The 20,356-nt window shown below is 45.4% G+C and overlaps 2 protein-coding genes across 3 annotated transcripts in view; one reads left to right on the forward strand and one right to left on the reverse strand.

Annotated features, from left to right (window-relative positions):
- Positions 1-16,560, reverse strand: part of GPATCH2 (G-patch domain containing 2) — a 219,140-nt gene extending 202,580 nt beyond the window's left edge. For both annotated transcript variants that reach the window (XM_077485776.1, XM_077485777.1), the window contains exon 1: positions 16,425-16,560. In XM_077485776.1, coding sequence (XP_077341902.1) covers positions 16,425-16,474 — 50 coding nt within the window. In that variant the 5' untranslated portion in view covers positions 16,475-16,560. The remainder of the gene's footprint in view (positions 1-16,424) is intronic.
- Positions 16,561-17,024: 464 nt separating this feature from the next.
- Positions 17,025-20,356, forward strand: part of SPATA17 (spermatogenesis associated 17) — a 247,512-nt gene continuing 244,180 nt past the window's right edge. The window contains exon 1 of the mRNA XM_077485778.1: positions 17,025-17,115. Coding sequence (XP_077341904.1) covers positions 17,048-17,115 — 68 coding nt within the window. The 5' untranslated portion in view covers positions 17,025-17,047. The remainder of the gene's footprint in view (positions 17,116-20,356) is intronic.

Here is a 20,356-nt window from a genome sequence, read left to right on the forward strand (position 1 = left end):
GCAGAGCTCCCCCTTATGTCCAGGAGCGCCCAGCAGAGCTCCCCCTTATGTCCAGGAGCGCCCAGCAGAGCTCCCCCTTATATCCAGGAGCGCCCAGCAGAGCTCCCATTTCTATACAGGAGTGCCCAGCAGAGTTCCCACTTCTATACAGGAGTGCCCAGCAGAGTTCCCACTTCTATACAGGAGTGCCCAGCAGAGTTCCCACTTCTATACAGGAGTGCCCAGCAGAGTTCCCACTTCTATACAGGAGTGCCCAGCAGAGTTCCCACTTATTTCCAGGCAAGGTGGATTTGATTTAAATCAAGTCGATTTAAAATGAAACGATTAATAAACAAAATTATTAACGTATCTTAAATAGAATATCCATCCTAGCGACGACATGTCCGCCGGTACCTGATCCAATCCTGCCCGATTCAAATCCAGATGGATGGAGACCCTATTTTCCATCCATCTGGAGGATTGAATGAAAACGAACAGACAGTAAAATTGTATCCGATCTCCCCATAGAGGAGAGCGGGACTCTGACAGGTCAGTCTCTGCGCAGTGAGGGGAGACGGCCCTTTCAACTGCCTGCTCAGCGGATCGATCCCTCGCTGAGCAAAGGGGAGTCCGTCGGGTGGACCACCCGTGTAAAAGAGCCCTATGGCCCCTCTCACATGGGCGATTCAATCGGGTCCATATGTCAGTTTTTCAGGCAGGCCTAAAAGGAAGGTCCATTTACCCCTATGGACAGGTGGGTGCAGATTGTGGGTGCAATATAAGGCTACCGCAGACATGTCTACGACTTTCTGCCCGCACCTATGTACAGGCTTTCTGTTTGAAAGCTGGAAGAAGTGTCAGTTGACTACGAGGGCACTTATCAGAGCAGGAAGCTTGCGGAGCTTCATCCGAGTTTCAACTTTGAGAATGTCAAAAACTGCTTAGGGGCTGAATTGGCAAAGGTACATGGGTAGAAGATAGAATTGGGTACCGTAGAGCTCATTCCCACGGGCGCAGAGGCCTGTACAATCATTTTCTTATGTTTTCACAGCAGAAAATCCGACAGGTTGATTGTACCAAAGTCAATCGATGGATCGACTTCAGTACAACCAGCCTGCCAATAGATTGATTAAATCTCGTCCGGTCCTCATGAACCAGCTAACATTTAATCCATTTATAGCCGGCTTTAGTCAAAAGAGGTGCAGCTACTGTAGGGATAGGCCTGTCAAACATCTGGGTTTGACATGCGTGCAGGGACAGGTGTACGGCCCCGAGACACACACACTGTATAAAGATTTTTATCTCAAGTTCCTCATTTTATAGGAAACCTGTAAAAAAAACCTCTAAAACTAAATAAAGTTTCAAATTAGATTTATTTGCTACGTAATTATGAGGAGCACACACTTTACAAGTCTGCCCAGAGTATGCTCTAAAGACACTTGTCGGAGCGTCTCTTATACATGTTTCTTATCAGTAAGCAGGGTTGATAAAAATAAATAATTTAAAAAATAAAAAAAATTGAATTTTAATAAAATGCTTTAGGAGAAAAAAAAAAAAAAAAAGATTGTTTTCTATTTAAAGATACATTAATAATTTAGTTTATTCAGCATAGAATGGGGCCTAGTTATGTAGCATGAGCCTGTATATTCTGTAATATTTACATTTTTGGTGAACTCATTCAATAAATCCAAGCTCTGCAAACTGAGATAACATGCACTGCATCGATGCATTCCCACAATTTCACAGTAACCATGAAATAAAACAAACATCAGGAATATCCCTTTATGTCATTGCTTTGCAATTCTTTGTACACTACAGACTGTATGATTAAATCAGTTTTGATATCTCTGTTTTACTAACCTGACAGCCCATTATTATAAATAAGAACCCTTCATTATGTTTGCAAATATAAAAGATTCTAACTACCAGAAAGAATGAGTCCTTACATGTAATCACTTCAGCCCCGAAAGAATTTACCCCCTTCCTGACCAGAGCACTTTTTGCGATTCCGCACTGCGTCGCTTTAACTGACAATTGCGTGGTTGTGCAACGTGGCTCCCAAACAAAATTGACGTCCTTTTTTCCCACAAACAGAGCTTTCTTTTGGTGATATTTGATTATCTCTGCGGTTTTTATTTTTTGTGCTATAAATAAAAAAAATAGCGAGAATTTTGAAAAAAAAAAAATTATAAAAAATTATTTTTTACCTTTTGCTATAATGGTGTAAAAAAATACTGCGCTGTGAAAAGATGTGTTCTACCCAGCTGCCAACACTACTGAAGACTACACAGTAACATACAAAAATTTAAACAAAAAAGTGTGGCGCTTAGGTGGCAACAAACCACATGAACCAGTAAGGCACTAATTCAAGCAAAGAAAATTACATACACTTCAAAAAAAAGAAATTATGTGTAAATTCCGTTGTATATTAAGAGATCTTACTCCCAGGTGGAAGAGTGCATGAACCTCATGCACACAAAAGATTAAGGTAAATAAAATTAATTTAACATATACAGTCCATCAAGTGAACGTCTAACAGTCCTTGAAATGTGTAATATCAATCACAATTCCAAACTTGAGGTGACGTGAAAAAAGGTGAAATTCAACTTCTGATGTGTAGAATAATACCACCACCACCGTGATAAAGAAGGGGAGAGGAGGCTTACCAAATGACGTGGACTCAGAGGAAGGCTTACGCCTCTCGAGTCATATGGGCCTGTAGGTAAGCAAACCAGATAATCGTAGATCTAGTATGTAATCTCCCGCAAGTCTTCAGGTCATGAAATCATCCGTAGCGATCCTCCTATAGTGCTCATCCCACGAAAATAGGGGGCTCAGGTATCAAAGACCATGGAAGTAGAAAACTAGCATAGCGTGATACCGTTTTAACATCCAATTTATTAAAAAATAATAATAAAATTACACTCACATTTGGTTCAATCGTAATAACATAGTCAGAAAGTAGCGATGTCTGTAAGGGGGTCCACCCGACGCGTTTCAACTAAACAGCCGTCCTCTGGGGTGTGGACCCCCCCAAACAGCATCGCTTATAAATACAAAATGACCCCAAAATAACCAATGACCCCGGAAGCACTTGGCACTTCCGGTCACATGTTCCGGAAGTGTATAATAAATATAATATATACACTTCCGGAACATGTGACCGGAAGTGCCAAGTGCTTCCGGGGTCATTGGTTATTTTGGGGTCATTTTGTATTTATAAGCGATGCTGTTTGGGGGGGTCCACACCCCAGAGGACGGCTGTTTAGTTGAAACGCGTCGGGTGGACCCCCTTACAGACATCGCTACTTTCTGACTATGTTATTACGATTGAACCAAATGTGAGTGTAATTTTATTATTATTTTTTAATAAATTGGATGTTAAAACGGTATCACGCTATGCTAGTTTTCTACTTCCATGGTCTTTGATACCTGAGCCCCCTATTTTCGTGGGATGAGCACTATAGGAGGATCGCTACGGATGATTTCATGACCTGAAGACTTGCGGGAGATTACATACTAGATCTACGATTATCTGGTTTGCTTACCTACAGGCCCATATGACTCGAGAGGCGTAAGCCTTCCTCTGAGTCCACGTCATTTGGTAAGCCTCCTCTCCCCTTCTTTATCACGGTGGTGGTGGTATTATTCTACACATCAGAAGTTGAATTTCACCTTTTTTCACGTCACCTCAAGTTTGGAATTGTGATTGATATTACACATTTCAAGGACTGTTAGACGTTCACTTGATGGACTGTATATGTTAAATTAATTTTATTTACCTTAATCTTTTGTGTGCATGAGGTTCATGCACTCTTCCACCTGGGAGTAAGATCTCTTAATATACAACGGAATTTACACATAATTTCTTTTTTTTGAAGTGTATGTAATTTTCTTTGCTTGAATTAGTGCCTTACTGGTTCATGTGGTTTGTTGCCACCTAAGCGCCACACTTTTTTGTTTTAATTTTTGTTTTACCTTTTGCTATAATAAATATCCCCAAAAAATATATATAAAAAAATATTTTTTTCCCTCAGTTTAGGCTCATACATATTCTCCTACATATTTTTGGTAAAAAAAAAAAATAATATATCGCAATAAGCATTTATTGATTGGTTTGCGCAAAAGTTTTAGCGCCTACAAAATAGGGGATAGTTTTATGGCATTTTTATTGATTTATTTTTTTTTTTTTACTAGTAAAGACGGCGATGGGCGATTTTTATCATGACATGGCATTATGGCGGACACATCGGACAATTTGGACACATTTTTGGGATCATTGCCATTAATACAGAGATTAATGCTAAAAAATTGCATTGATTACTGTAAAAATGTCACTAACAGTGAAGGGGTTAACCACTAGGTGGCACTGTAGGGGTTAAGTGTATCCTAGGGAGTGATTCTAGCTGTGGGGGGGGGGGGGGGGGGGGGGGCTGTGCGTGACACGTCACTGATCAATTACAGGGAGAGCTGATAAGTGACAGTGTCACTAGGCAGAACAGGGAGATGCTTGTGTACATTAGCATCTCCCCGTTCTTCCTCCTCGTGAGATGATCACGGGTTTGCCCGTGGACATTGAGTCCGTGGGACCCACGGTCACGGAGCTCCCAGCGGGCACGCACCCGCAAGCCGCCTCTTAAAGGGCAACGTACAGTTACATTAATCTGCCTGTATGTGCCCTTCTGCCACAGTATATCTGCGTGAGGCAGTTGGGAAGCGGTTAAAGAGCACCTGTCATTTCAGATTCACCATGGCAGTGTCTGTTAGACGTCCACTGGCATCCACTCATCTGCTGCCACCACGTCACTCACCTTGCTGTGTCACTGCCACCTCACCAGCCATCCCATTAAAGTGAATGGGACTGTCGGTGAGTCAACAGCGGGTCAGAGGAGGAGCTGCTGAGGGACAGAGATGATAGTTGCCCTTTAAAAATTATGATTTAAAATCAAGTTGATATAAATTAAGCCTTTTTAATAGTGATTGAAATGAAATCCACCCCCGTCAGTAAGGATCACTATTGTCCCTATACAACACAAAACTCTTAATGCAGTAATGCATTACTCATTCCCTAGCCAGCAATCCACAATTCCACTTCATTCTGAATAAAACTAGGGCTGCAACTAACGATTATTTTCATAATCGATTAGTTGGCCGATTATTGTTTTGATTAATCAGTTAATAATCTTAAGAGCCGGTTCACACAGGGGCAACACGACTTCCAACGCGACTTTTGGAGGCAACTTGAGCACGGCTTGTCAACTCGACTTGGGGCGACTTACAACACGAATTTAAGTCGCCCCAGGCCAGTCGACTTTGGCCGTGGCCAATCAGAGAATAATGAGCTCTCAAGGGGGAACTCCACACCAAATTTTTAATAAAAAACCGGCATGGGTTCCCCCTCCGGGAGCATACCAGGCCCTTAGGTCTGGTATGGAATTTAAGAGGAACCCTTCCACGCCGAAAAAACGGCATGGAGGTCCCCCCAAAGTCCATACCAGACCATTATCGGAGCATGCAGCCTGGTCAATCAGGAAGGGAGTGGGGACGAGCGAGCGCCCCCCCCCCCCCCCTGGACCGTACCAGGCCACGTGCCCTCATGGGGGGGTTGGTGCTTTGGGGAAGGGGGGCGTCCTGCGGCCCCCCACCCCAAAGCACCTTGTCCCCATGTTGATGAGGACAAGGGCCTCTTCCCGACAACCCTGGCCGTTGGTTGTCGGGGTCTGCGGGCGGGGGGCTTATCGGAATCTGGGAGCCCTCTTTAATAAGGGGGCCCCCAGATCCCGGCCCCCCACCCTATGTGAATGAGTAAGGGGTACATCGTACCCCTACCCATTCACCTGGGGGAAAAAAAGTGTCAATAAAAAGCACAACACAAGTTTTAAAAGTAATTTAATAATCAGCTCCAGCTTCTTCGACTTCTCCGCTCTGTCCGGCCTCTTCTCCCAGGCTCCTCTGCTGTCTTCTTGGAGCTCTTTTACTAGCGGAGGAGCCCGGTCTCCTCCTTCCTCCGATTTTGACATGGCGCTGTCTTCCTCTGTACTGGCTTGTGCGACGTGACTTGTATAGGTATTAGGCGTGGTCACCGGGTGATGTCACAGTGACCCCGCCCCTTTATGACGTCACACAGCCCCAGCGTGCCCCGGGACTTGACGTCATAAAGGGGCGGGTCACCGTGTGACATCACCCGGTGACCACGCCCTATACCTATATAAGTCGGCGCGCACGTCACACAAGCCAGTACAGCTGAAGACAGCGCAGTGTCAACATCGGAAGAAGAAAGAAGGACAGAGGAGACCGGGCTCCTCCACTAGTAAAAGAGCTCCAAGAAGACAGCAGAGGAGCCCGGAAGAAGAGGCCGAACAGAGCGGAGAAGTCGAAGAAGACCCCCGGAGCTGATTAATAAATTAAATTACTTTTAAAACTTGTGTTGTGTTTTTTATTGACACTTTTTCCCCAGGTGAATGGGTAGGGGTATGTACTCGGATAAGGGTCTGGTATGGACCTTGGGGGGACCCCCGCGCTGTTTTTTCGGCGTAGGGGGGTTCCCCTTCAAATCCATACCAGACCTAAGGGCTTGGTATGCTCCCAGAGGGGGAACCCATGCCGATTTTTTATTTAAAATTTGGCATGGAGTTCCCTCTCGAGAGCTGATTATTCTGTGAGAGGCGACATTGTCGCCTCAATATAAATGGAGATTCGACTTGGAGGCGACTTCCATTGAAATCAATGAGTACCAGTCGCCTAGAAGTCGGATTGAAGTAGTACAGGAACCTTTTCTAAAGGAACTTCAGTAGTGTGCATTAAGATGGCTCTCATTCACTTACATTGATTTTTACATGTAGCGCGACTTGAGGCGACTAGGGGCGACCTGAAGTCGGATCCTGAGTTGCCCCTGTGTGAACGGGCTCTAAGAAAAAGTGTGGTGTATAATTTAGTTAATATGTAAAGTTTTTAAAAAAAAGGCAATTTATTCTTAAATATATCTCTGTAATATGTACTGTATATAGCACTATTAGAGGAGATATACACTGTAAATACTATTAAAGGGTGAATCTTGTAAATATCAAACTCAGATCAAATCTTTTCTAAATACGCAGCGGCTGAAAAAAGTACAGATGTAAACATGTCCCATAGGAAACCATGTAAATGGACTGTAGTGCGTTTCTGCAAAAAGCACCAAAAAACACAGATGTGAACCAAGCCTAAGACATTTAGTAACATAATGGGGTTAAAAAACTAAAATTAGCCCTTTATAGTACAAAAAAAATAAAAATAAAAAGCAGATAATCACTACTGTAAGGGGTTCATTTTTTTTTACTGTAGAACTGTGAAAGTGATATTTACAGTAGTGATTATTTGCTCTTTTTGTACTATAAAGGGCTCATTTTAGTTCACTTTAACCCCATTATGTTACTGGCCGATTAATCGATTATGAAAATAGTAAACTGATTAATTTCATAATCGATTAGTTGACGATTAATCGATTAGTTGTTCCAGCCCCGATTAAAACGCTATCAAACTAGTGAGGAAACGGCTGCAGTAGATGTCCCAGCATCCCCCTGGGTTCATGGCCTGTGCACCCCCCAGGACTCCGTGTCTGTAATACCGTAGATCAGCCTTTCTCAACCTTTTCAACACAGAGGAACCCTGGAAATAGTTCTCCGGTTTTAAAGTGGTTGTAAACCCCTTACAAACCACTTTGACCTACAGGTAAGCCTAGATTAAGGCTTACCTGTAGGTCCAAGCAATATCTCCTAAACCTATATGGTTTAGGAGATATTTGCCCGAAAACGGGCACCGCTGTCTACGGCGCATGCGCCGTAGACAGCGGCGCGCAGGCGCACTGAGCGCGGCATTTCCAAGAATGGAACTGCCGCGCGTGTCGACTCCCGTGCGCATGCGCGGGAATGACGTCATCGCGGCTTCGCCGAATGACAGCGGCGGAGTTGCGCGACCCCACCAACAAGATGGATGCGGCGGACTACAGGGGACAGCGGAGACTTCGCTGGCTCCTGTGTCAGGTAAGTGACACATAATGGGCTACTATGCGATGCACAGTAGTCCATTATGCTTTGCCTTTGCAGGGAATGAAAGAGGAAGTAAACTCATCAGGGTTTACTTCCTCTTTAAGGAACCCCTGCTAAAAATTAGAAATCTACAATTCATGATACATTAGTGTGATGGTCAGTGGGAAGAGTTACCTCCTTACAGATAGCTAAAAAGGATCAATGGGATCTTGGGAACAGTGGCAACTTATCTAAGAGGCAGAAATTGCCGAGTGCTGAAGGAACCCCGAGCAACCTCTGGAGGAACCCTGGTTGAGAATCACTGCTGTAGATCCTCCATATGACAGGACAATGATAAGATATACAAAAGAATATTTACAATCACACTGCAGAACAAAATATGATGTCATCACAGAGCCAGCCAATCACAGATGGCCAGAGATAAGACACATCTGCTTTAGTAACAGTTGCTATGAAAATAAATGATCCAGTGACAGGTGACACGGCACTCCTCATCACTCCTGTTTACCAAATTCACAGCAATGATAAAGCTGGCCAGAGAAGTTGGTTATTTTTCGATCAGCCAAAGCAGCGGTTCTCAATCTCGGCCCTCAAGTACCCCCAACATGCCATGTTTTGAGAATTTCTTAGATAAAATAGCTGTCCAAAATACCAAGTCATTGACTCTGATTCAAAACAACTGTGCAAGATAAAGGAAATCCTGAAAACATGGCCTGCTGAGGATACTTGAGGACTGAGGTTGAGAACCACTGAGCCAAAGGACTGAGCAAAATAAAAACAAATAGATTCCTCCATCCAACCAACAGAGCAGAGAGTTCTGTCCATATCGCTCTGCTCCAATCAGCAGGGGGTCTGTCATCTGGAATCCACCCCGAGTAAACGGGGCCTTCTACTGTGCGAGAGCAGAGATCCAGACTTCCACCATGTTACCGAAGCAGGCCGCTTTATAGTTGCAAAAAATAAATTAGGTTTAAAAAAAAAATACATATAAATTTCCATGAGATGCAACCCAACTACAAACCAAGGACTTTAAGCTTTAAAAAGGTATTTACTGACATCTTTAGCGATCAATACATCAGACAGGGGAGAATGCTCTCATGTTTCTGGAGTAGGTTAGAAAATAAATACACTATATTACCAAAAGTATTGGGAACCCTGCCGTTACACACACATGAACTTTAATGGCACCCCAGTCTTAGTCCGTATGGCTCAATATTGAGTTGGCCCACCCTTTGCAGCTATAACAGATTGAACTCTTCTGGGAAGGTTGTCCACGAGGTTTAGGAGTGTGTCTATGGGAATGTTTGACCATTCTTCCAGAAGTGCATTTGTGAGGTCAGGCACTGATGTTGGACAAGAAGGCCTGGCTCGCAGTCTCCACTCTAATCCCAAAGGTGTTCTATCAGGTTGAGGTCAGGACTCTGTGCAGGCCAGTCAAGTTCCTCCACCCCAAACTCACTCATCCATGTCTTTATGGACCTTGCTTTGTGCTCTGGTACAAATCAATTGGTGGAGGAGGGATTATGGTGTGGGGTTGCTTTTCAGGAGTTGGGTAAGGTTCATAAAGACATGGATGAGGGAGTTTGGGGTAGAGGAACTTGACTGGCCTGCACAGAGTCCTGACCTCAACCCGACAGTATACCTTTGGGATGAATTCGAGCGGAGACTGCAAGCCAGGCCTTCTTGTCAAAAATCAGTGCCTGACCTCACAAATGCGCTTCTGGAAGAATGGTCAAACATTCCCATAGACACACTTCTAATCCTTGTGGACAGCCTTCCCAGAAGAGTTGAAGCTGTTATAGCTGCAAAGGGTGGACCAATTCAATATTGAACCCTATGGACTAAGACTGGGATGTCCCAATACTTTTGATAATATAGTGTACAAAGGACCTACCCAACAATTCCTTCCTCTATACTGGGGATTTGCAAATAAAAACAAACACAAACACATAGGACTCGTTCACACAACATGTTTTGGTCACACATTCTGCTATAAGATTTCTTGTGTTTCGTGGTGCTCTGTTACCACCGTTCATTCATTTACATGGGCGCCAACACCGCTCTATTATTTTCCCAGCAGTGTTGCAGTGGGCTATAGAGCAGGCATGTTCTGTACATGCATTGGGGTACCACTGATAATGGATGGCACGGTAATTAAGTGCGTTACCTAGTGTTGACATGTAGACATTATCATAATGCAATGGTGTAAATAGGCCTTAAAGTGCAGAGTAGAGAAATTTAAAGAAATACACTTTTGTCAGTGAACACGACCTAAAACATTCCTAAAGGTAGCAGCAGTGCTGAAGTATCAAGTACTGGAGCACCTCCATTAGGGAAGCTCATCCAAACCTCTGAATCATGGCAGAGCACCCAAATAACAGCTCCAGGGCTCAGCATCCAAACAGCCACATCGGAACAGAGAGCCCCCCCCCAAACAGCCACGTCGGAACAGATTCCCCCCCCCAAACAGCCACGTCGGAACAGATTCCCCCCCCCCCAAACAGCCACGTCGGAACAGATTCCCCCCCCAAACAGCCACGTCGGAACAGATTCCCCCCCCAAACAGCCACGTCGGAACAGATTCCCCCCCCCAAACAGCCACGTCGGAACAGATTCCCCCCCCCCCCAAACAGCCACGTCGGAACAGATTCCCCCCCCCCCAAACAGCCACGTCGGAAACAGATTCCCCCCCCCAAACAGCCACGTCGGAAACAGATTCCCCCCCCCCCCAAACAGCCACGTCGGAAACAGATTCCCCCCCCCCCCAAACAGCCACGTCGGAAACAGATTCCCCCCCCAAACAGCCACGTCGGAAACAGATTCCCCCCCCCAAACAGCCACGTCGGAACAGATTCCCCCCAAAACAGCCACGTCGGGAAACAGATTCCCCCCCAAACAGCCACGTCGGAACAGATTCCCCCCAAAACAGCCACGTCGGAACAGAGCCTCCCCTTTCAAACAGCCACGTCGGAACAGAGCCTCCCCTTCCAAACAGCCACGTCAGAACAGAGCCCCACCCCCAAACAGCCACGTCAGAACAGAGCCCCACCCCCAAACAGCCACGTCGGAACAGAGCCCCACCCCCAAACAGCCACGTCGGAACAGAGCCCCACCCCCAAACAGCCACGTCGGAACAGAGCCCCACCCCCAAACAGCCACGTCGGAACAGAGCCCCACCCCCAAACAACAACGTCGGAACAGAGCCCCACCCCCAAACAGCCACGTCGGAACAGAGCCCCACCCCCAAACAGCCACGTCGGAACAGAGCCCCACCCCCAAACAGCCACGTCGGAACAGAGCCCCACCCCCAAACAGCCACGTCGGAACAGAGCCCCACCCCCAAACAGCCACGTCGGAACAGAGCCCCACCCCCAAACAGCCACGTCGGAACAGAGCCCCACCCAAAACAGCCACGTCGGAACAGAGCCCCACCCCCAAACAGCCACGTCGGAACAGAGCCCCACCCCCAAACAGCCACGTCGGAACAGAGATCCCCAAACAGCCACATCGGAACAGAGATCCCCAAACAGCCACATCAGAACAGAGATCCCCAAACAGCCACATCAGAACAGAGATCCCCAAACAGCCACATCAGAACAGAGATCCCCAAACAGCCACATCAGAACAGAGATCCCCAAACAGCCACATCAGAACAGAGATCCCCAAACAGCCACATCAGAACAGAGATCCCCAAACAGCCACATCAGAACAGAGATCCCCAACAGCCACATCAGAACAGAGATCCCCAACAGCCACATCAGAACAGAAATCCCCAACAGCCACATCAGAACAGAGATCCCCAAACAGCCACATCAGAACAGAGATCCCCAAACAGCCACATCAGAACAGAGATCCCCAACAGCCACATCAGAACAGAGATCCCCAAACAGCCACATCAGAGCAGAGCTCCCAAACACCCACCTCTGCATAGCATTTCCAGGCACCCATGTTAGGCCTCTTATCAATCCCCATAAAGCATCTTGCATTCTAGGCCTATGATGTACATGGAGCATCAAACAACCTCATCAAATCATCCTAGCTGACCAGTGTACTACGGACTCCATTCAAGGCTGGACCCCTCCACAACTTAAAAGTCCTGTCATTGAAATGAATAAGTCTATGGCATGTGCAGGAGGTATATGGGCCATCAAGGAAATAAAGGTGAGAAGGCCTAATGGAGACAAACACCAAAAGATCACCACCAATCCTTTCTTCACTACTTCTTGTGTTCAGACTTTTCAAACTTCACTGACATTATGCTGATTAAAGGGCAGAGCATACAAGTACTGACACCAGGATCAGGGTGACATGACAAAAATCGCTTGACAAGCATAAACGCCTGTAAACATGTCTATACACTAGGCATGTTTAGTGAGTGGGCGTTCATTCATTCCAACAGCCAGAATTAATTAATATTATATAGCGCCCAAACACTTGACGTCCATAAACACATTTTTAATCTCCTGCCAGGAGAAAAGGCGTTAGGCAAACGCATGGTCTGCATGAGACCTCTACAAGCTTTATATATTGCTGACAGTTTGCACAACACTTTACAAAATGAAGACTGACAACATAGTTGCAATACAATTCAATATAGGCAGGCTAGGAGGGTTCTGATCGTAAGAGCTTCCACTCACCTATCAGTTCTGGTCTCCTACTCCCTGTCCATTCTACTATGACAGCCCCCATCAGACAATAAGCACTTCCTGGAGTGTCATATCTGTGTCCCCCCCAATACACACTGTGGTTTTATGCTCCAGTCCCAGATCATTGTGTTCTGTATAAGGATGAGCTAATGCAGAGCCCGCCAAGAAGTCGGCGCAGCGCTGCGCTAACTTCCTGGCGGTGAGACATTGCCCGATCTCTACAGCCACGCATTGGGGCAATGTCTCACTGCCTGTGATTAGCGCAGCGCTGCGCCGACTTCCTGGCAGGCTATGCATATGGACCATGCAAACACGCCTGAGCTTATCCTTAGTCCTGTAGAAGCATGGAGGAGGGAGACCGGTATCTGACACTCCAGGAAGAGTCGGTCGGAGGATGCAGTAAAGATGAGCTCCGGCGTGTTCGCACAATCCACATGCAGAGCCTGCCAGGAAGTCGGTGCAGCGCTGCGCTAATCACAGGTAGTGAGACATTGCCCGATGTGCGGCTGCAAAGATCGGGAAATGCCTCACTGCCTGTGATTAGTGCAGCACATCGCTGACTTCCTGGCGGGCTCTGCATGTGGACCATGCAAACACGCCGGAGCTCAATCTTAGGATGCAGCACTGGAACAGAGAGAAGGGAGGAGACACAGACCTCCAATGAGGGGGAGAAGACGGTGAGACAACACACATTTTCAGAAAGTCAACGATGGGAACCTTCATAAAGCTGAGCGGAGTTTCCACCAGCCATTGGAACAGTTGTTGATGCTTTTCTGAGGTGTCCATATCAAGAAACCAGCAATATAATCAATTATCTGAATAGATATGTGGAACTCTGTTCACCGTTTGCCGATAATAAGATTTTTCTACTTCTAGTAAAATTCCTTTTATCAGAGTCCACTGAGTACACAACTTCTCTTCTATCCCTGGGAAACCAACCCTCTGAGATGGATCACTTTTTAGAGAATGTTCCACAGGTAATATGGCGTTCTATTACTATCTCAATGCCTGTTTTTACCCCTCAAAGTGTGCACTGCCATGCCGCACATGCATGCATTGCATACGGGTGTGGGGCAGTTGCCACACCGCTCTGTTCACATCGGAGCAATTTCGACTTGTCAAATCGCAGCCGATTGCCGGCAACAGTACTGTCCCAACCGGTGCGACGCAGACTTTGCGGCCCCGCACCGATTTCCAAAAGTAGTTCCTGCACTACTTTTGATGACTCTGGGGCGATTTCAATGGAGATCTGTGCATGAACCCACACAGATGTCTTTCAAATCGCCCCCGAAATTCGCACTGAAATGCGGGTATGAAATCGTGCAAGTTCAGCTGAGTTCGCACGATTTCAAACCCGCCTTCAGCGTGAATGAGAGCTTAAATGGGTTGCATTCAGAGGGCAGTACAGCCAGCTGAATGTGACTGGGGATAATCTTTGCTTCAGCATGGACCTGTTCAGACCCTCCATTCAACTCTATGAAGCAGCAGATATCAAGGGACACCTGCCGTTATCTGATCCTCTGCCAAATCCAGACAGAAGGAGGTCCTATTTTCCATCCATCTGGCAGATCGGATGAAAACTGACATTTCGTTTTCATCCGATCCCCCATAGAAGAGAGCGGAGCTCTGACAGGTCCATCCCTGCACAGTGAGCGGAGACAGACCCGCCATCCACCTACTCAGTGGGGATTAGCAGATCGATCCCCCACTGAGCATGCGGAGTCCGTCAAACAGGCACACCCACGTGAAAGGAGCCTTACTGAACTGCAACAGAGAAAAAAAAATAAAAATCAGGACTCCTGTCCTCCCAGATGGGGCTGGGCTGTATGGCAGAGTTGTGTACATCTCAGGACTGAGAGCCCAGATCTGTCATCTTCATCCTTCTCTCCACTCCTAGAATTACTGACCAACAAAAAGCATGCAGCCAGTAAAGAGACCGCCTATGGCCATGCTTGTTCCTAGTCAGTGAAGGATGATGATGACGACAGGGCCTGCACTTTTCATAACAAGGGTGATAAGAAGGCCTGCACCTACAAAAACAAGGATGATAATGAGGGGCATGACAGGGTCTATACCTACAATTATAAGAAAGAGGATGACAGGCATGTACCTATAAGGAGGAGGATGACAGGCCTGTACCTACAATAATAAGGAGGAGGATGACAGGGCCTGTACCTACAATAACAAGGAGGATGACAGGGCCTGTACCTACAATAACAAGAATGATAAAGGAGGAGGATGACAGGCCTGTACCTACAATAATAAGGAGGAGGATGACAGGGCCTGTACCTACAATAACAAGAATGATAAAGGAGGAGGATGACAGGCCTGTACCTACAATAATAAGGAGGAGGATGACAGGGCCTGTACCTACAATAACAAGGAGGATGACAGGGCCTGTACCTACAATAATAAGGAGGAGGATGACAGGGCCTGTACCTACAATAACAAGGAGGATAAGGAGAAGGATGACAGGGCCCGTACCTACTATAACAAGGAGGATAAGGATGAGGATGACAGGGCCTGTACCTACTATAACAAGGAGGATAAGGATGAGGATGACAGGGCCTGTACCTACAATAACGAGGAGGATGACAGGACCTAAACCTACAATAACAAGAATGATAAGGAGGAGGATAACAGGCCTGTACCTACAATAACAAGGAGGATAAGGAGGAGGATGACGAGGCCTGCTCCTACAATAACAAGAATAATAAGGAGGATGACAGGGCCTATACCTACAATAACAAGAAAGATAAGGAGGGTAATGACAGGGCCTATACCTACAATAACAATGAGGATAAGGAGGAGGATGACAGGGCCTGTACCCAAAATAACAAGAATGATAAGGAGGAGGATGACAGGTCCTGCACCTACAATAACAAGAATGATAAGGAGGAGGATGACAGGTCCTGCACCTACAATGACAAGAATGATAAGAAGGAGGATGACAGGAACTATACCTACAATAACAAGAATGATAAGGAGGGTAATGACAGGGCCTATACCTACAATAACAATGAGGATAAGGAGGAGGATGACAGGGCCTGTACCCACAATAACAAGAATGATAAGGAGGAGGATGACAGGGCCTGTACCTACAATAACAAGAATGATAAGGAGGAGGATGACAGGCCTGTACCTACAATAACAAGGAGGATAAGGAGGAGGATGACAGGGCCTGTACCCACAATAACAAGAATGATAAGGAGGAGGATGACAAGGCATGCACCTACAATAACAAGAACGATAAGGAGGAGGATGACAGGGCCTGTACTTATAATAACAAGGAGGATAAGGAGGAGGATGACTGGCCTATACCCACAATAACAAGAATGATAAGGAGGAGGATGACAGGGCCTGCACCTATAATAACAAGAAGGATAAGAAGGAGGATGACAGGGCCTGTACTTATGTTAACAAGGAGGAGGATGACAGGCCTGCACCTACAATAGCAAGAATGATAAGGAGGAAGACAGGGCCTGTACCTACAATAACAAGAATGATAAGGAGGAGGATGACAGGCCTGTACCTACAATAACAAGGAGGATTAGGAGGAGGATGACAGGCCTGTACCTACAATGACAAGCCAGCAATGGCAGCTCTCATCACTACTAGTCTATGGGCCCCTCACACTACACACAGCCCTGATGATCAGGGGGAATGGTCTCCTCTGTAGGGGGTAGGAGAGGCCCTGGCTGTTCTAGGGGCCCCTGGTTGTGTGGGGCCCCAATGATGTCATGGACACCTCCTCGGTCAGCCAATCACTCACCAGCTGCTTCCCTTATTGGCTCGGATGTGTTTCCTGGCCACGCCAACCATGAACAAAGCTTGCGGGGTCCCCCAGGATCACAGCCGAGTCGGGGCAGCGGACTGAGCCACCATGTCGCTTCCGGAGCAGCGACCGAGAACTGGAGCAGAGACGAGCGGAAGTCGGAACGCACCACTTCAACCTATGAAGAAACGAGCGCCTAAAAGCCAACACCAAACGCTCCAAATTACAGAATACAATTTATTGTGGAAAACATTATTTTTAATATAACTTGCATTGCTGCATTGGGGAGCATTCGGAGAAGATTTGTGTTATTCCCCCCCGTGATGGGTGGTACGGCTCTGCCTCCATGGAGACGCGTCTGGGATTCCGCGATCCGTGGCCGGGGACCGGAAGCTGGAATGAACCATTCTGTTCAAATAAAATAAAAAGTTACATGAACCATGTATTATATTCGTTACGGTTTTATTCGATGTAATTTATATGATGATGAACGGAAATGTAATTACTTTTAATGAATAAGGTTACATTTGTACAACATATGCACATGTTTTGTGATATTCTCCCCCCCGCCCAGAGTGGTACCTTTGGTCTCCCAGGAGACGCGTCCAGATAGCGGGGACATGGCCACCCTGGAGAGGCTCCGGAGAGAAATGTCCGGCCAAATACCGGAGTACTTCCAGCGATGCAGGTAACTCAGCGGGGAGTACCGGGAGGAAGAAACTCTATGACCGGCAGGACTCCCATAGTGCACTGCGGGCTCAGCCATGTCCACAGGGAGCAACTGTGTATAAAGTAGAACTGAAGGCAAAACTTTTTTCATTTTAGATAAAGTAAGGCATTTGTTTAAAGCAACAGGAAACTGAAAAAAACAAAAAACTTCTCCCTGCAAATAAATGTATAATGTGCTAGTATGCATCACATACTAGCACATTATCATAGCTCCCAACTGTCCCTGAATTCGAGGGACTGTCCCTGATTTGGAGCAATGTCCCTCTGTGCCTCATTACTCCTCATGTGTCCCTTATTTTGGTCTGATCTATATAGTTGTATATAAAATGCACTTTTTATCTTTCAAAAAGTGTTTCCCAGTGCTAAACCTTTTATATAATGTCTAAATGACTGCATATGTAAATTTTAAAAGCCAATATAAAGGAATAGTAGTGGTAAAAAAAAAGCCCTTGTAGATTTAATCAACCTTTTTCTTGGTTAATTCTCCTTTAAGGGGGTTTGACAGGGGGCGTGTCCTATGCCTACATACGTTTGCCGGTAGGTGTCCCTCATTCCCATCTCAAAATGTTGGGAGGTATGTATTATGAAAGGCTTACCTGAAACCTTCAAGTGGCGCGGTGTTCCATCTTCCCGGGGTCTTCCTTCTGGGTTTGCGGCCGTGGCCAAGCCCTGATGACGACACTCCTGCACCGGAGTCCCTGCGGCGGCGCGGCTTTCTATGGACCACACACTGTCCATTGAGAGTGCAGGGCACACCCGCCAGTGACATCACTGGTGCAGCTAAAGTAAATATCTCCTAAGCGGTTCATATTTAGGAGATATTTACTGTACCTACAGGTAAGCCCTAAAGTCGAACTATAGGCATTTTTTTTTCTTTTTTCTTTTGGATAGAGTAAGGAGGTGGCTGGTAGGGCTGGGGAAAAAATCGTTTTAAAACTTGAATCGAGTTAAGAGGTCAAATCGATTCAAAATTTCAGCAAAACTATTTTTTTTTTTTCACCAGACCCGGCGCTGACACTGTGCCGGTCCTGAGATGCTGCGGGCAGGAGTTTTTAGGCGAGGCCGTGGCTTCGGCCTAGTCCGTGAGGCTGGATGCTGCGGACTAGGCCGAAGCCGCGGCCTCGCCTAAAAACTCCTGCCCGCAGCTCCTCATGGCCGGCGTGGTGTCCATCAAAAATAAAAGTATTTTCGAATCGTGAATTTAATATTTATTTTATTTTTTCAATTATTTATTTATTTATATCAACCAAAATGCACACAACAGTTGATTAATCTACACATAACGTTAAATCTAATGCCTCTAAATCAGACCTATATAGACCAAATATTTCTCTGCCATTACAGTTGATGTAGTTATATAAAAGGTAAATATATATGGTTGGTCATTTCTAAGCATCTATTTGTCATGGGATATATCAGGTCTTAAACTATTAAATAAACATACACAACAAAAACGAAGAAAAAAAAGAAGAAAAGAGGAAAAAAAAGAGAAAAAGGAGAAAAAAAAAGAGGGAAATACTAAAACAAATGTAACCGCCCTCCGGGAAGATGCGCTTACTGATATTCCCACCTTATATTCGATCGTCTTAAATTACAAAAAGGGCCTTTCCCTCCTCTGAAAGTTTAAATTTATTCCACTGAGCCCAGGTTTCCATATATATCAATGTATCTACTTTAGGCTCTAGGGCTAGATTAACATCTCCCCCCAGCAGTAGTTTACCTTCAGCGAATTTCATGAGATAATTGAGTGTAGAGCAGATAAATTGGTCTTGGTTGTAATTTGGTACATAAACTGTAGCCAATGTTACCTTAATGCCACCAATCGTACCTCCACGGAATTCGTCTGGATATCAAAATTGATACCCCTCTAGTCTTAGATGCCTTTTTTGCAGCATGATATACATATGGATAAAGGCTATTCTTTAGAATTGGTATCTTGCCTTCTTCAAAGTGGGTTTCCTGAATATATGCCACATCATAATGTGACCGTTTCAAAACCTGAAGGAGCATCCTACGTTTCTCAGATACATTGAGACCTTTAGCATTTAAGGACATAATTTTCAGTACCCCCATCTTCTCTATCGGCGGTGAAAAAAGAAAAAAAAAGGGAAAAAGAGAGTAAGCTAAAGCAAAAGGGTTCTATTAACCCTGATGTATCAGTGAGGGGTTTACTAACCTCTCACCCTTCCCTTTTACAGACCAAGAGGGATCTACGAAAATATATAATCGCTCACAAATATATTACCACTTAAGTGAGCACAACCCTAAATGGCGGCGTGGTCAACTACAGTCGAAGTAGGAACCACTCCCCTCCCTACGATGACCATAAAATCATATTTATTTTTATATTTATTTACACCAACCTGTATATCCAAGAAATGCAATAGAACAATGGCAACTATGGTCTATACCGACTCTGGTTATCATATACAAAATAAAGGGCCTTTTAATGAGGAAAAAAAAGGGGGGGGGATAAAAAAGAAAAGGCAATGTTCCCTCTTTCCCTCCCCTTTCCTCCCCCCCTCTAGGAGTGGGGGGGAGGGAGAAAAGGGGGAGGGATGGGCTCAGCATATCTTAACCCAGGTACATTGGCCTCCATTGGCCTCTATAGGTGTGCTATCGATAGGTACCACCCATATGGTGCCAGTCCCCCCCAGTGCAGGCTACCCAGAGCATTCATGTGCAGTATAAACACTGAAACACTAAAACCCAACTACCGCACTTCAATAAAAAAAGTAGAAGTAGATAAATTACCGTATCTAAGTATACATAGTTATGTACCCCAAAACTAGTGTAATAAAAGAATCCCTCCTGGTATGGACATTCCTCTCCATATCCGAGTTTAATATAAGAGTACCATTCTACTATTATAGTGCTATCCATTGATTGAAGTGTAATATATATATATATATATATATATATATATATATACACACACACAGTGATCTGTTTATTACAGCTTAATTACAAATTAATTAGTGAGTTATATTTGTGGCATATGTAATACTATAAAAGGTTTGTGAAAAGAAAATCAATAAATATATATTTATTTTATATTCTAACATCCCACTAAAGTCGTGCTCTGAGTCAGTCCCTTTCCAGTTGGTCCCTGCGTCACCCTGGTCCCCCCATCAGGTTGTCTCCCATGGGTCACAATTCACAAAACCTTCCACCCACTGATCCTGCCTTGCAATAAAAAA

The sequence above is a fragment of the Lithobates pipiens genome, unplaced genomic scaffold (genome assembly GCF_037356315.1).
Source record: "Lithobates pipiens isolate NorthernLeopardFrog02 unplaced genomic scaffold, aLitPip1_a1.2 Scaffold_18, whole genome shotgun sequence".
NCBI lineage: Eukaryota > Metazoa > Chordata > Amphibia > Anura > Ranidae > Lithobates > Lithobates pipiens.